This window comes from Lytechinus variegatus, chromosome 11 (genome assembly GCF_018143015.1).
Source record: "Lytechinus variegatus isolate NC3 chromosome 11, Lvar_3.0, whole genome shotgun sequence".
In the NCBI taxonomy this organism is placed as follows: domain Eukaryota; kingdom Metazoa; phylum Echinodermata; class Echinoidea; order Temnopleuroida; family Toxopneustidae; genus Lytechinus; species Lytechinus variegatus.
In genome coordinates this window covers 416893-435242 of record NC_054750.1, presented here as the reverse complement: position 1 = coordinate 435242, position 18350 = coordinate 416893, and the positions used below count along the sequence as shown (strand labels likewise).

At 33.9% G+C, this 18350-nt stretch overlaps 1 protein-coding gene across 1 annotated transcript in view; it reads right to left on the bottom strand.

Annotated features, from left to right (window-relative positions):
• Positions 1–3226: 3226 nt before the first annotated feature.
• Positions 3227–18350, bottom strand: part of LOC121423778 — a 53308-nt gene continuing 38184 nt past the window's right edge. Inside the window, exons 3-6 of the mRNA XM_041619265.1 lie at positions 6692–6742; positions 5657–5689; positions 4821–4868; positions 3227–4440 (exon numbers count right to left, since the gene is read on the bottom strand). Of these exons, the coding sequence (XP_041475199.1) occupies positions 4268–4440; positions 4821–4868; positions 5657–5689; positions 6692–6742 (305 nt within the window). The 3' untranslated portion in view covers positions 3227–4267. The remainder of the gene's footprint in view (positions 4441–4820; positions 4869–5656; positions 5690–6691; positions 6743–18350) is intronic.

Below are 18350 nucleotides of genomic sequence, written 5' to 3'. Positions count from 1 at the left end.
GAGAAATTACATGTATAATCATTCATTTAGTTATTTGTTTCTCTTAGAAAATTCATTGCATAATAAAAATATTCCAGAATGTCTCATTTAAGGTTTGTTAGGCAGGCATGTTAAACGAGGCAATGCAATGTCCGGTATTTTTGGTAATTTGCAATGGACAATATACAGTAGAGACAGCTAGACAATAAATATTGCTAGCAGGGAAAAAGTACAATAGGATTAGCTATGGTGTTTAATTTGTTAATTTCACTAAGGTCATTCAAGTTTCTTCTATAATTAGGATTGTTCTAAAAAAAGAGTATTTTATTTTCAAAGACAATATTAGAAGCTTCTAGAATAGGGAAATTAATATATGCAGGCAGTTTATTCAAGGACACCACCATATCATATCAGAACATAGTTTTCCAACTAGAATGCAACATTTATCTTATGTGTAATTATTTGCACACCATCAATTAACGGGTTGCAGTTTTGAGAAAGGAATTCTCATTTATCATCGAGATAATTAACCTGTTCTAAAGAACATGTTTCAACCCATGGATTGCTGAAATCAACTGTTTATCATCATAAACTTCATCTTCACGGACATTTCATCTCATTACCGTGACTCTTATCGTGTTCGAACATCAATTTCATCATCGCCAGCATTGTTGACTTTAATTTCAGGAACAAATACCAGCCAACTTGGATATATCATTTGGAATAACTCAAAACTGAATCTTCAAGATATGCAAGATAATTCATTTATTTTGTTTTTAATACTTTGCTACCTGTTTTATGTAAATTAATAAGAAAGAAAAATATACATGTACTTTAATAAATGAAATTCTTTTGATCATTGATTTAATTATTTGTTTCAGTATCTTAACAGAATTAACTCTTAATCTACTTTATGAAGCTTTAGTTGACACGTACTTCTCTAGGACATAACATGCCTAATGCTTATACGTATTCAAAATGCGATTTATTTTTAGTTTCTCTTAAAGATGTGGATAAACCGTCCGATTTTTATAAATTAGGTCTTAAGTATTAATTTTGTTTACATAATCGACTCTTTACTGATAAAAAATTACATTTGTATTTCAAGAAGATTATTTCTGATGTTAACTATAGATAACTGATAAATTGTCTGGGTCAAACCATTGTACATAATTATGTTGCTTTTCTGGTTTCTATCTTTAAAGGTTGAATAAATAAGGAATTGGAGCTTTAAGCAACTTTTTGGCATCAGTCATGATGTCCCATTTTCAACGATCCAACGATTTGGTACCTAAGAATAGATTCATGTGTCCCATGAACTTCATTAAAAGGTTTTAATTTCACACTTTCAAATGTTATGAAAAGCTATAGTCATACGTTATTAAGATTGCAGTATCTATTTTTCATGGAAGATCCATAATGACCCCCCTGTATATTCATATATATATATATTATATCTGTTTAACGTCTGCAACCGGCGGTAGCACACTGATAAAAACCAGTAATGATAATAATAATAACTATGATTATAATACTATTATTATTTTTCCAAAAAAAGATAATATACAAGAGGGAGTAATATTTGAAATATATTAACATTGAAAGATGGAATAGAAATTATGATGCATGAATAAGATGTACGTCCTAACCACCCCCCCCCCCCCTCTCTCTCTCTCCCTTTACCTCTATCTCAAACCCTCTTCCTTTCGATTACTTCACAATAAACATAGTCATAGAACCACCGAAGTAAACTTCAATCTTTTAATCAACTATCATAATCTGCAAAAAACAATTTCCAAAGTAATATAAATATTTACCCCAAATTAGGAAAACTCCCGATATATCTCAAATGTATTGGTCGGATGCTATATCTTTATAAACATACATCCATATCATTATTACTAATGACAAAATGATTAAAGTTTGGAAATGCCGTTTCTTCTTTAATAGATATCCAGCACATTATTTCAATCACCACATCTGAAAACCAGAAACATTTTAAGTGACAGATATTGAAAATAATTATTCCTAAAGTAGTTGTGGTCATATATGCAAGTGAGACATTTGGCTTTTCCAAATCACCTTTTAGTACTGTGTAATGTTTTGGTTACATTTTTCATGTCCTTTTCCCCTCTTATCTCTCCTTTCCCAAATACCAAAACTGTACCCGAACATGAAGCAATCAATTATGGAAAATAGACAATCCTGATTCCTGAACAATTTCACAGTAAGTATGCTTTTAAAACAGAGACCTTGTCATTGTCGTAACCGTTACTATCGGAGTGGTTATTGTTATCATTTTATTACGCATTGATACAAACAATATCTATGTTGTTCCAATCGTGGTTGCAATAAAAAATGTCTTCCTGATCAAAGACTCTCGTTACTTCAACATTCAATTGCAGTAAACAAGAGGAAGGTAAATTAGTATTAACCACTTTTATACTATTATTCCACATTATGTTCCTGACATTAAGAAAAAGCACAGACAAGGGTAATCATTTAACACCTTTCGATTCTTGATATTGTAGTAATTTATTGCAAACAATTTTACTTTGTTCTCTCGTGGCAAATAAAACTTTGATTTCAACGTATTTACATAAATCAGCATTGCTATTTTAATACACAAGGATGTTCTCTTAGCTTAAGTGCAATAATGTACAGTACCAAACTTCAATTTCCCAAATGGAACAAGACAGACATCGTATTGTAATTGCATGGAACTTCAAGTATCATGCCAATACTATGCAGTTATGTTGGCCGATGTCAACATGGCTTCCTATCTATACCATCCATATCCCGGGATCCATATTTACTATTTTTTCGAACGCCCTACTCACGCTGACACGCCTACGTGCGTTACTCGTGCACGTCGTGCAGCTCTTCTCGTTCAGCCAAACAGTTTCCCGAAGAAGACGTAGATGGCGTTATAACTATAATAATCACCTTCCCTTTAAATGTTACCATCACCAGTAGATCTCAACTTATTATGAGAAAACTTTCGAATTGGATTACCAACATTTTTCGAATATATTACTTGTTAATGTAGAGCACTGCAGAGTCCTTACTTACAAAGACAGTGGTTTAAAAAAACAGTTGGGAAATCGTCGTTCAATGAAAGATTAAGAAGGGAAAATATAACATCCAAAATTTGTATATTTATATCTTTAAAAATATCGTGTTGGGAGTTCATTTATTATTCGAAATTTTGAATTGTCTTATGTATTTCCCGGTTTTCGATGCGACAGATATGATGGGAAGAAAAACATAAACGAATAATTAATATCAGAAAAAATAAGTTTTCAGGCCTTTCTCAAATCTATTTCAACGATAACTACAGCTCAAATAATCCAAATCTAAATATACAATCGTTCATGTATCTCATTGTAAAATTATCAATATAATATATTTACACATTTTACTTTGACGGATTAAAATAAAAAAATCGGATTAAAGCGTTTAATATTGCCAAAGTACTTTGAATTGGGGGATTGTACCATTCCTTATTTGAGATCTATTTTAACTGTTTTTTGTATTTCATCGGCAAGGATCTGGTACAATGTTTACTGATAACAAATGAATCAACTTTTTTCTGTAATCAAAACTTTCTTATAATTTTGCTTTACTAGGGATGTAAAAAATCGTACCCGTAGCTACGCAAATAATATGTCTTAAGAATTGAAATAAATTACCGGTTTGGACGGAGAATCTTTGAATTTTTATGATCGATGCTAAAATATTTCACACTTTTTGGAAACGTAATATTTTACCAGATAATTTTTGTTATTAAAACAGAGAATAAAATTCGGAATTCAACATGTTCAAAGATCATAATTTAATAAAATTTGCTGAAGAATCTAAAATTACATCTCCTATGTATCTTCTAGGTATATAGTAATTTTTGTTCAAATTTTTTTGTTCCCTCCAGGAACTTACAAATTGCAAAGAGAAACCGGCATACTGCTGTTTAAATAGGGGAATTGATTTACACAGAAGTAAAAGAAAGAAAAAAAACTTTTCTCCACATTCTTAGAAAGGAAGAATGGAGAAGTTACACTATTAATTAACGTGGATTTGATTTTAAAAAAAAAAACGTGTTTTTTTTTTTACTTTGAGTTATATCTTATATCATGGTTATTACTGTCGGGGTCAAGATACGTTCTCTTTATGGAAACTACGCATACTATCTTTCAAAACAAAATAAATCAACTTTTATTCGTTTCATTAAAGATGGGTCGGTTGCAAATTTTCATTTTATTTTTTCTCAAGGGATTGTTTTATTTTTTTCTCAGTGGACTGATGGGATATCACTGACTTCTACGTCATATCTCTTAAAGCATTGGACACTACAGATTGATCTGGTATGACGACATGATGGCAAGCATGAACTTCCGTTTTCATAGAACAAGCACTTCTTTGCACAGTTGATGAAATCCGCTATGCACACTTCCACAAAGCAATCTACAGTATAAAGAAGAAGAAGAAGAACATGAAATAAACAAATCAAAGAAACTTGTTTTACTTGTTTTCCTTATCCCATAGAATATAATTTCTTTATTTGGTTTGGATATAATCATTAGCGTTTTAAAAATAAAGTCTTATGCAGATAATAATCGGCAACATTTATAAATGAATAAGTAAATATTTATTGTTATACAAAATAATCTGTATCTCTTTCTCATATTTTTGACTTGGGTTCTTTTTGCTTTTCCTCTAGCGATGAAAGATTAAAAAAAATCACTGTTATGTGAAAACACAATTTCCTGAACTATTTATTTTGGCATCTGCTATAGGAATCGCACAAATGAAATTTATCATTACGTATTTTTTACAGTACCTACCAAGAATCTCTTCGGCATCGTTGGCCCTTACTGTGAAAAAGTCTGTATCTGTGAGGAAAAGGGAGAAAAAATACATTTTTCATAATTGTGTACAATCATTCAATCGTATTCACCCTTTTCGAAAAACACTGTATCCTTTAATTTGAATTTAGATTATGAACAATTGATCCATTATGTGTGCTAGAGGGAACCTCTTTCACAGGCTTTGCTTTCACTAGGTTGCCTCCACATTACAGCTTGTAAGTTACATGTTAATTAGTTGACTGGTTTCATTGTATTTACTTTGTTTTTATCGTCGAAATAAATGAAATTAAATCAAATCAAATTACATTACATTAAATGAAAATTAATGACCAAAATAATTGCAAATGCAAGTTCAAATGAATTTTTCCGAAGTCGAGGTGTATAAAGACCGTAAAGGCAAAATGGCTTGAAATGGTTGCACCATTTTACACAAAGATATTGTAAATTCAACTGAAAGAAGCACAAGTGCAATTGAGGAATGAGTGAAAGAAGGAAAGTAAATTGATTGAAATATGAAGGAGATTCAAAGAATGTTGCAAAGAAATTTGACAGGATGAGGATAGGGAATAGGCTGTGCGTTTGTAAGTATATGGTCTCACAGTAAGAAATTGTGTTTCGTTTTTCATGATTAGTTCATGAACATCATGTCTGTTACGATGTGAATTCAGTAATATCTAGTAAACCCACAAATCATTGAGATAATTGGGAACGAATATGATTTAATCTATTTCGCTCTTCAAAACATTGCACAATATAACATGAAGAAACACTCGCAGTACTCGGAGTATATTAAGTGAATATTTCTGACTTACCTACGGGATGGTCTTTCTTGTCTACCCAAAACACTGTATGATGAGTAATGATATAAAGTAATCACAATACAATGATGATGAACAAAGAATATGGGACATTACGATAAGGGAAGAGGATTAAAGAAGAAGGTAAATTGAATGAAAAGGACCAGCAATCAAAAGAAGATGTGAATGTATTAGATCATTTGAAATTCAAATTCACTTCCCTTTTAAGTTTTTAACGTGAGTGTTTAAATTAGTTAAACACCAATTCAGTTAGCCTCAGCAGGTAAAGGGTCTACAGTTTATACGATTTTTTTTCTTTTATGGAGTTAGTGTTTTGTTAAGCATCTAAGTCCGAAAAATGCAAGGATGATCTTTACAAAAAACATAGCAAAATATCAAAGTGATGTATATAGCAATTGAAGTCGCTAATTTGCCCATATTTTTCTCCATCCATTGTTTTGTGATTCAAACATAAAAAAAAACTCCTTTAAAATCGGTTGAATAGCAGGAATCGTTTTGATCTTAAACTTTTATTTTTTTCAGCATTATCTAAGCTAAACACAGGATCGATTAACTATCCAATCTATCAAAACTTAAATGGCGCCCTCATACAAATAACATGACCACGGTGATTTGTATACTATCACACCAATGAAACCGATCGAGACCGATCAAATTTATCACGTTATTTCGAATGTCATATTAACCTTTTTGGAGTCGGTCTTTTTAATATTACTATGGCATGGGGTATAATGTGAATTTCTTTCTTACCTCCTTTCATATTTCATTACATAAAGGCCCAATCAGCTTAACCTATTGGCATTTGTGACAAATATGTCACATTTCTAATGTCAAGTCCTCTATGTCAAATAACTTGTCATTTTTATGTTCCCCTTTAGCATACCTGTTTCAGTTCTAGGTTGTTAAATGAATAGCGACTGATGCGCCTTTGCCGGTGATTAATAATACATGGTTTATGATTAATAAACCAGAGCCAACTACTTAATGTTCTCTCTTAAAATGCATACATGATCTGGTCATTTTACTTACGTCTTTTTGCTGGCACTCTATCTTGTGTTGTTTCAAACTGTAGACTGCAAACTGTAAATCAATTTAAGAAAGACAGAAGACGATATTTTACAAAATATCCCCATATGCGTTTTCTTCTCATATCAATTGACTTCTTTTAACAGATTAAAGAATTAAAAATATATACGTATTATTTAAACATATTACTAAATATTTGGCAAAAACCCATTGAATTTACATCATGACGTTTTATGCAAGCGGTATTCCCATGTCATCTTAAGAATGCACAAAGAGAGTAATGTCCACTGAAAATTAAAAAGCTATATTTTGCCAGTGCTTTAACATTATGATCAGACGATTTATTTCTTACACGCTTTTAAATATTTTGGGGTCATCATAAAGCATTCAGAATTAGGTTTTTGTGGATTCTTGTGAATGGCATACATGACTTATCAGAGGGCTCTTCGCAAAATAATGACAATTTTAACATTCATTTTTATGGACGAATTTTCGCCTAAGATTCAATAGTCTCTTTCTCGCATTGTTCTGCTTTTATCATGTTTATTCAATCCAAATCTACATCAGGCTAATCCTATACAAGAGACCTCTTATGCCTGTTATGACTATAACATTTTCCAAGCGAATGCAAATGGGTAATTTTGAAATTGCTCAAATCAAACATGGTTAAAAGAAATAAGAGAATAATAGTTGTCACAACTGCATACACATATAATCAACAGGTGCCTGGTACCGGGGCAACTCTTCGGTAAGAACGACCTACTTTAAGATGGGTTGGGTTTTTTTAAATGATGAATACCTCTTTGTTCCATTTCCTTCGCAGAACTCATTGACAAACTGCACTGCGACTTCCGTAAAATCAGCCGTTATTCCAGATATCATTGCTTAATCATCATCCATATCATCACATCAAAACAACACAACTTTGACTCGAAGACTATATCAATAGACTAGATTCCCTTTCGGCCATAATCTCAACCGAATCTAGGACAACACGCTCTTGCATTTTTCACAATTCCATCTCGCTTCGTTGAACTGAGATGAAATTTTAGTTCGTTCTTTTCTGAAATTCTATCCCAAAGGTAAGAAATGGTATTGATCGTGCGTTGAAAACATTGAGGACATCTTTTCTTCTGACGGTTTTTCTCAGTTTATAGTTTTCAATTTGGACTTCTTTGTCCGCTGTTCGTTTTTAGGGAAGGAGGTTAGATTGAAGAGTGATTTTGTATGCTGGTAGGGCAGTTCGGATTAATTTGATTTATATCGTAATATTGTTAGACCAATCCCAGCCATGCCAGTATACAGCCAAACGACTGACAAATTCTTTATCACACATGAAATGCACGTCTCGTATCCCGTTACGCAAGGGTATTTCGAAAGTCGCATTGTGAATTCATGAATATAGAGTCAGATAGTGGTCTAAAGATAAAGAATCGCACATTATTAATAGGTAACCGGAGTCTTTATTACCATCAACACGTTACGCGCATCCTCAGTATGCTTCTCATTTAAAAGAGGAATATCCTGCAATAAACGGAGGAGGGTGTTGATGATCATGACCTAATGAAAACTTCAATTTTAATATCGCAATGGTGGTGAAAAGAAATTATTGTAAAGAGAAATAATATGATCTGATCGAGGGTTGCAAGAAACTTTCGTTCAAACCGAAATAAAGCACGATTCCCAAATTCAAACGCCCGTCTTTTGACGTGTAGCTGGTTTACGTGCAGTTACAAACCAAAGTTCTCGAAACGCACATAATTACGCTTAAATTATTTGTGATCGCATGTATGTATCTTGTAATGCCATACGATATATTCAAATAATGAACAATCGTGAACATCAAATTAAAGTATATATGACGTTGATAGCAAAAATGAGAACACATCCATAATCACAATTATCTTTTTTTGTATTGAGCCTGTCAATGTATGATTGGAAAACTACTGGCACGGTTCAATATCTTGTAGAATTTCCATAGAAAAAAAGGTTACGATATGGCGTATAATGATTTGGGAGGACATTAAAAAAAAAGGAAAATTGTGGGTTTTTTTTAGTAAGTATGTTGTATTACAGAAGTCGACCCAAAAGGGTTCAAAACAAAGTTTTCACAAAGATTTGAGCATGACTATAAAGCCAGCCTGACACTTGCACGATTTTGTGTCACGCATTGGCATGACTCAAGTCGTGCCAGTGCGCAAACTAGTCGTAAACTGGCGTGAAGTGTGCGTAAACACGTCGTGACTGCGTGCCATGTCGGGACGAGAATTTTGAAATGTTCAAAATTTTGGTCACGACAAAATTTAGCGACCGAGTCGTGAACTATTCTTCCAGAATCCTTTGGAAATCAAACAGACACTTTGGTGATCAAACAGACACTTTGGTGGTCATTTCATTGGATTCTGTACGAACTCATTTTGAAATCGTTACTAAAACTGGCATTTACCTTTAATTAATAACATTGCCCGTTGCATATAATACACTAGTACGCGTCGTTATCAAAGTGTGACTCTTATTCATATTTAAATATTTGTGAAACTTCCCCATGTCTACAGAAATTTACTAAAATCACAGTCACTATCAATACATTGTTAAGTTTGCGGCGACTACTTTTTGAGGGAAAGCGTTCTATTATCATGTTATGCCAAGATGTATAATACACATTTGAAATAAGAATGCACCGTTTATTGTCATTTCAAAGATCATTTCAAAATTTCAAGATTGAGCTTTCAAACTGTGCGTCATGCAACTAGATGAGATTAGATTAGCAAAATTATTAAAGTAAATATTAGAAATAAAACAAATAATATCTTTTTCGCCATTTATATTTCTAGTATACACAGGGTTCATATTTCGGTTCATTTACTCATTACTAAGAGATTGCGAACTTTACTTAACATGCAATGGTTGAGAGTAAACAGAAATTCAATCCCCAATTTACATATAGATCCAGTAAAGAATGAATTAATTCCCAATTTATCTTTTCCTGAGCAATAATAATGATAATGAAAGGCGTTTATGACTGCTCTGTTATTTCGCACGATCTGTCAAATCGTAATTTGCAAGTAAACTATGATTAAAAAGCAAAGCCATTGGTAATCGTTATCATTGCAACTTTTATCACAGCGCTTCCGGAATCTTTAGACTGATTCAGACAGGCTTGAATTACCAGCACATCACGTTTGAGTGTGTTTTTTTTCTTCTGTGTTTTGTTATCATGTAAAGCTGGACGAAATTATGTACAGTTCTTCTAATTCTGTAAATATTATCATGCTTTCATACATTTTTCGAGACTTTAAATACTCATAGCATCATCTTTTAAAAATATCCAATGTATTAAACGAGTACAAGAGTGTTGCAAAACTTATTATTACAATTTCTTGTGTTGGTTTTTTTTACCACCCCACCCAAATATGAAAGAAACAATCATTAAAATTATCAGCCAAGAATGAAATTCAATCTCTTTTTTTTCTTCAAGTGCATGAAGGAGAGGCTCTGGAGGTGTCAAACGAAATTCTAATAACACTTTAGCGTTTAAAAGTATATGAGTATTGCTCCTATTACTCTTTACACATAGGCTAGCACACCCGCACTCACTTCCAAAAAACCCCCACCCCGACACGGCCGACACACATCCCCATACACACCCTCAAACATGCTATACGCAAACACGCAAACATACTATTCCCAAACACGCAAAAAGTTACTTTTCTAGTAATAAGAGATGAGGTGTCTTTATTCATGATAAGATTTGATCAATATTAGAGGGCATTTACATAGAACATATTCTTGCTGAAGAGAAAAGATTATGAATGCTAAAAAAATTAATTTTTCTGATTTTCAGGACAAACATAGAAAAAAAACGGTTTTTCATCATAACATTCCTACTCCAATGAGATTTTGATCGATTACGTATTCAAAATTGAAAGTTTTCATATAATTGTGTGTCTGTCTTTCCCCCTTTTAAATGAAATTATATAATCTTTCACCATTCATCCATCTGTTTTGTATTCTTTATTGGCCATCTCTATTCTATTTATAGAAAACGATAGATGTTTATTGGTTTTGGAGGTGTTCAACATTTTCGTTTATTTTACTGTGATAAATGAGTTAGATGGAAAGATGGAAATTATCATATGCAATAATAACGAGGTATGAAGTCAATGTAGCTGTTTTGTTGTGGTTTGTTTTGTTTGCTTTGTTTTTTTTAGATTTTCCATAAGGAAACTAATGGTTTATAAAATAGTTGGCGAAACAAATGAATTGACGGTTAAGTGTAATCATAAGCTATTATAATTCATTTCATTGATCACAATACTGAAAATATTCTTAAACGGAATTGGATTAAACGTTCTCTGACCCTCTCCTACGGGTATTTTTTTTGTATTTGCTTTTATGAAAAGAAAAACAAATAATGAGGCTTAGTTTTCCTTTAAAACCAAATTCAAGAAAGCACGATAAATTATGTATCTTGTTTGTAACGATAAGTCGTGTAGTAAGTCGCGTGATTGGGACTAGATGGCACCTGTCGAATCGATTTTTGTTTTATAGTAACCGTCTAAATACCATCTAAAATTTGTACTCTTTATTTTATTCTCTACATCTGCTATCCATCTTTCAAAGATCATTGATTTTCCCTTTTTTTCTGAGTCACTAAGGCCCTGTACCCATGAGACGTGGTCGTGTATTTGACGTGTTACCGTACATATTTTAGGAAAGAATTGATTATTATGACGCCGGGGATAATTGCCATTCGTTTTGAATGCAATTATGGCAAGGAATTTCGGTCATTGGATTTTAGAAGGAGGGAGGGAGGACAAGAAATGAGGGTTAAGTCTGAAGGAGAGTGATGAGAGCTATCGAAAGATGAGTTGTCTTTTGAGAAGGCAATCCATCTCACCATAAGACCAAGAAGGATAACCTACTAACTTGAAGTATCCTCCCTCTTGCACCTTTATTTTATGACTGATCGGTGATACTGATTTCGACTTTTAATCAATATTTCCTCATTCCACCGAAACCTCCAGCACACATGATCTTGTCAAATATCCCCGCATTTCTTTGATCGATGGTTTTCATGTATTTGAAGTCTATGATTCTTTTTGCTGGTTTTCTAGAAGTGGTACGATAGTGTTCACGAGGATGATGAAGAACGATCAATGGTTTCCGTTAAAAGTCATTCGATACTCAGACACTTGTCACCATTGCCGTAACCTTGTATCTCGGAAAATACGACCTTGGAAGATGGCAAGGAATATCCTCTTATCCTATAACTCCTGATATCAATATTGATACTCATTTCCATTTTCAATATATGAAAAACTGTTACATGTAGGTCATTGTCATGAAAGAATTCTTCGGGCGTCTTCTTTCTTTTTTCAGGACAAAGCAATCTGTTAACTTTCCCGATAAATATTAGTAACTAAATGTTGATTCTTTTAATAGCTACTCTGAATTTGTTAACCCCGGATTTTGTACTAATGTATGAAAACGATATACTTCAAGCACTACGACAACGATAAAACTAAGTTATAAAAGCGTTAATTACAGAATGCAGGTAATCATTGTAATAGAAAAAATGTAAGGCCCTCATATTTTGTAACGTCTTGAGGTTATTAAAAAGAGACAGACGATTAAAACTGATTTTTAACGTGCATGCCTATGAAACCCATCCAATATTGAAAATATGGGACGAAATGAATATTTTGCCCCGCCCTATCATTGGTTAATAAATGATTGTGCGCATGAAGCTATTGTTACGTCACAATGAAATTGCAATGCGTTTTAGTTGCCAGGAGGTGTGGTAAAGGAGCGTCAATTTATTGAATTCAATTGCGCTTACACTATATGCTAGCGCATCTTTACAGAAATTCCCTTTTTTATGAAAATACTCAGGCGCCATGCCCATGATCCCACGCCATGTCCCACAGGACTGCCATAAATGATAGTTACTAAATACATTTTTCTTTTTTGCTTCTTCTCATTACATTATGTTTAGCTTTGTGGGAGTATCTAAATAATAATGATAATATTGGATGAACAATTTTCGTGGGATGCGTAGAAATATTGTTAGCCGCAAATCCTTATCCAATCCCTAGTATTGAATGTCGATACGATATGACATCCCAATCCTGCCAATGGAGACATAAACTGACATGTCGTTATAACATACTTAGTATGGACTCAAATTGGTCTACCTTGTGGTCTTTAATGAACATCCTTACTATAATTTGGCTAATCTTGTGTGTCCTTCCGTTTGTTTGAAGCAGCTTTTCTCCGTGGTTTTCCACTCAATAGAGCTGGAATTTTTTCTAAACATGGTTAAATTGTTCACAGATTGTCATGAGGGGGGTTGTTTGTGGTATTTTGGTCGCATTATTTAAAGTTTTTTTTACAATTCGTAACTTTTTGGCATTCCTTTTCGCAGCCCTGAGTATAGCTTCGAAGTTCCCAGTCCCTTTTACCTCTCTCGGGTCAGCGAAATACATCATGCCGACAGTCGACCGGGTATGGTACAGTCAAATTACTCATGCGCTGGCCTGGCTGCATCATATGCATGTGTGTGCGGCGCTGCTGAAACGTAAACAACATACCGTAATCGGCCGATGTCCTCAGTGGTTAGGGTTACCGTACCGGTGAGTACGACTTTCTGACACACCTATTTATTTATTTTATTAATGATAAATTTGTTACTTAAAAGGCTCAAGATCTAGAAATCTAGGCATTATCGTGATATTGGGAACCACCGTTCACTTCATTATTTCATACAGCAGTGCTTTATTCAGTCACACGCACGGTTCCCCATTTCCACCTCCATTCACTTCGTACACAAGTGCGCGTACACAAATCTACGAGTGGTTCCCAAAAAACACGATTTGGCCGAAATCTATAGCATAGCCCTAGCCTAGGCCTAGGCTACTATCAAATGCTGGTCATAAGTGGTAAGAAAGTTTTTATGTCATAGGCAGTGTATACAGCCACATACATTTGCCATACGCGTGTGGTTATATCCAATACTAGGCCGGTAAGCACTAAATAGGTACCAATCCTCCAGACGCAAGCTCATAAATATTCTTAAATATTCATAGGATTAGGATGACGATTAGGATTAGGGTTAGGATTAGGATATTAGGGTTTCAACTTTTAAAAGACACAATAATTCCATAAGATATACATTAACAGTGTACTTTCTAAGATTTGTATCAATTATTTCAATGCATAACTATTTGATCCACCAGTAAAAAAAAGATATCTAAAACATCAAAAAAAAACATTTAAAAAGCCCATGTAAGCCATACAAATCTTATCTTTTTATCACAATTAACATATAAAACCTTTTCTCTCTCCCCCTCTCTCTCTCGCTCTTTTGTATTCTCTAATTTCTCTATCTCTCTCTTCATCTCTCTGATTTTCCCACTGTCTCTCACATTCATTTTCCCAACTGTCTCTCTCATTTTCCCCACTCTCTGTCTCTCTCATTCATTTTTCCCACTGTCTGTCTATCTCTCTCTCATTCATTTTCCCCGTGTGGGTCTCTTTCATTTTCCCCTCTGTCTCTCTGTCATTCATTTTCCCCTCTGTCTCTCATTTTTCCCATTCTCTGTCTTTCATTTTCCTCACTGTCTGTCTGACTAATTTTTCCCACCGACTGTTTCTGTCTCACTCACTTTATCACCCCCCCCCCCTTTCTCTCACTCTCACTTCTTTTCGACATCCTGCCATACTTATATATGATTGAGCAACCTTTAATTTAAAAAGTACTAACAACCGCAGTCTAATGTACATTGTAAGGTACATGTGCAATGTACTTACATATTTATTTCTGACCCAATACATGTAATCATAACATTTCTATATCACAATAATTGCCTCTTGACTGCTTACTGAATACACCGTGTTCTAATAGATTTTCCATTTAATTGGATTTCACTCTGTAATGATTATTAAAGTTCTTCCTCCAGTTCAACCCAAGATGGTTAACTTAATTGAACCTCCTATCTATATTGAAAGACAAGTCTGCTATGAATCAGTTGTCTAAATATATTTCATCGATAAACTGATTGGCTTTCAGTGTGAATAGGCAGTCTAGCTGTACATACAAGAATGTCACCCCCTCCCCTCCCCCCCCCCCACACACACTTTGATAAGGAAAAATGACTACTACCCCCTGTGCTGCGACGGGTAATTGCTGCTAGTCTTTTATAATAAGTTCACAAGTATTTACTCTGTTAATGACGCGATCGGCCATCCCCGTTCGTAAATAGAAAAAATATGCCCTCTATAAGGGTAGCGTGTCACACCTCAACTTTTTTGGAAGGCGGGCAATGGGGGCTTAATACCGCCCATTTCTCCTTTGTCATAATCACTTACTGAGTCTACTATACAGTGACCGATTGAAATGATTGATTTTTTGCATGGTCGTGATAAATTACTTCTTATGCAAATAGATCGATATCTGTATATAATTCATCGGGGTACTCAACTTTTACGAATCGTGTGATAAGGGATAATTTGCCAAATTGTTGACTGCCAAACAAAAATTTAAAATCATCTTGGTCTATATCTTCATGTTTATGTCTAAAGCGATTCACCCCGTCCACGAATTAGTCATTTATAAATAGGCATTATAAACTAGTAACGATTTCATTACGGACAATAACGTTTTCGACACTCTAATATATCTTGGACTTTGATTATAATTCTTAATTCAATATCATCCCCCTTCTTTCATTAGAGTAGAAATGTTTTCATGCAGTGTTTGTGATGCAATGTTTATTCAATTGCATTTTTTGTCTGTTTTTACACACATTTCATCAATGAAGTTTGAACCAAAACATGAATCAAATAAACGTATTACAAATACGATACCAAATTATTTGTCGTTCTTTCGTTAAAACATATTTTTGTACTGCCCGAGTACAATTTTTACGAATTTGCTGGTACATTTTTCAAATCAGAGTAATTATTGTAGCAAACCTTCTGAAAAACTATATACCGTATAAAAGAACTACATCGATTAATAAATATTTCAATCTTGTTCATACTTCTTTCAATGGTAAATTGACGCTATGGCAGCGTTAAAATGGGCAGTGGTGACGTTTCTACTCACCGGTGATTTTCAAGAAGTGAAAAAAAAGATAAAGTCTCTAAAAATAAGTTATTATGGTGATGTAACTGTTACCCCTGTAAATATATTAAGAGCACCTATCACCTCCACGTGTTTAGTTTTTGAAAAAAAGAGTATAGACCTTTTTAATAAAGGAAGGCTATGTACAGCATCCTGTCGTCAGCATGAAAGCGTTGCCATGTCCTAGTTTCCAGCAGTTACATTTTTATTTGATAATATCCCATATTTATCTGTTGTTCATCTTCAAGCGTTCTGAACGTTATGATTAATAGGTTCTTGGGCGTAATTTGGAGTAGTCTCTTGGGTCATAATCATTAAAACAAACACTCATTATTTTCCCGAACGATTAGACCTTCGCTTCCATAACGAGCTAATGTCAAAGAGTGACAGGTCTAATAATGGCAAGATAGAGAAGCTGTGATTTGAAACTCTCATTAACAAAGGAATACTATTCTTAGAAATAGATGAAGAAAAGTAACGTCTGTTTGTAAACAGCCAATGGGTAAATACACAAAGTACTTAACGAGCAATCGTTATTTCCATAGGTCTATATGGTTGGTGTCATAAGTTATCTTCTGAAATCTTCGGAGTCTCTTTATTTGAAAGAGACTCTAAAAGTAACTAAAATCAATTTTAAAATCACTTTGCTGAGATCACTTTTTTATTTCTTGTGTTACTACTTTTCTATCTTTTTTTACATAGAATCAAAGGCAACCATCGTCAATGCCCCTCCCCCGGTACACACACCCAGACAATTTGTAGCACCTTTCCTATTTCCCGTTGGAAAAAAAAACAGAGACTATTTCTTGCTACCGAAGGTAAAATCAGAGATCATTCTCATAAATACGTATTGACAAACCGACTGTCGCGATGCATTCTGGGAAAATTCGAGAAGGAGTCAATCGACGGTATCAGATATCGTCTTTTAATTCAATTCTTGAGTCAGTTGCCTCAGTTTGTTTACGCCAGCTCTGTAAATGTAACAAGAATTACCGCGTCGTGTATGTCAAACAGACTGTGTACACATCTATCTTGTAGGAAGTATTTATGGCAGTGTTTCGCTGTTTTCAGACTTAATGGCCAAATTCTATCAGACCGCAAAAATATGGAAACTGAAAGCAAGTATAAGCCGATGATTTCCTTTTATGGAAGATTCCTATGTGAAGTTCATTAAATAGACCTTTCTACGATCCAGACAATCGTATATATATATTTACATAGCGCTTAGAATGTTGTTTTTAAGTGTTGCAAGACATTACTCCAACTTTTGGGAGGCCTCATTAAACAATGCTAATATTTGTCCCGAACTGTTTTTTTTTCCATTTTGCTGAAGTAATGACGATTTGAGTATCATTATTTTTCTTTTTTAATTAAAAATGTTATAGTTATGTTAATTCTTGCGACTGACTTTAGTATATTTTTTATTTCCTGCGGGGGTGTCTGCATCGCTTCTAGGGAACGCAATTAGTAAAGAAAAATCAATCGAGTGTACAAAGCTCCAGATATAATGTAAATATTTCCAAGATACAATCAATTTGAAGCATACACCATGAATACATAATCATAATAGAATGACTTATGTAGACAACTAAAAAACAGTGTTCATTCCGCTGAAGTAGATATTCGACTCTACTTCTTGTCCATGCTGTGTTTTATAAGCTGAACTTGACGTAAGAGGTTGAAGTTTTGCATCACAACCGAGTGACCATCGTGATAGACAAGAGATTGATCAGATCTTTTTATTAAACATGAAATCAATATCATGACTCATATTACATAGTGAAGATTTACTGGACACCCAGCTAGGGAATGGGGATTAGCATTGCGATGGTACAAGCGTCTGATATTCTATTTTCATCGATGATTATATTTACCTATGGGACATCAGCGCGTGGAAATCATATATGAGTGATGATTCACATATACTCCATTACATTTAGAGAAACAGAGCAAATAGATTACTGGTATTTCATGTAGTGTACGTACATTCTATATTCCTTTCTATTATTGCAATCGATTGCGTATAATATTTTTTTTCATTACGTCAATGAGATGAACCTTGTTACATAAGACTTCTCAGGACCAGCACGTAAAAGAAAACGTTCTACGCGAGAGACGTCGTTGGTATTTTCTTCTCGCAGTGCAAAGTTCTTTTTTCCGTCTATTACCTTTTACTTAATTCCATTTTGTTTTTATCGCTCTGTGACCCCCCCCCCCTCTTTGTGGGTTATTAACGGATTAAAGTAACTTAAACATCGGGAACTCGTTTTGATTCTTGCTTGCAAAAGAGAGGGTTGTTGATTCCAATCCTAGCATGGTCGAAATTTCTTTCAGTAAAAATAGTCTCGACAACGCCAAGGGAATAATATATCGTTTTCCATGCCACATTTCTTTAAGGATCGGGGAATAGCACGGAATAGCATCCCTTTAAATAAGTCATGGTTAAAGTGGGGGCTTATATGTTTAATTATTATCTAAAACAATGATTTTTCACTAACCCATCCATTTTTGCATTTATATATATATTTTCATCTG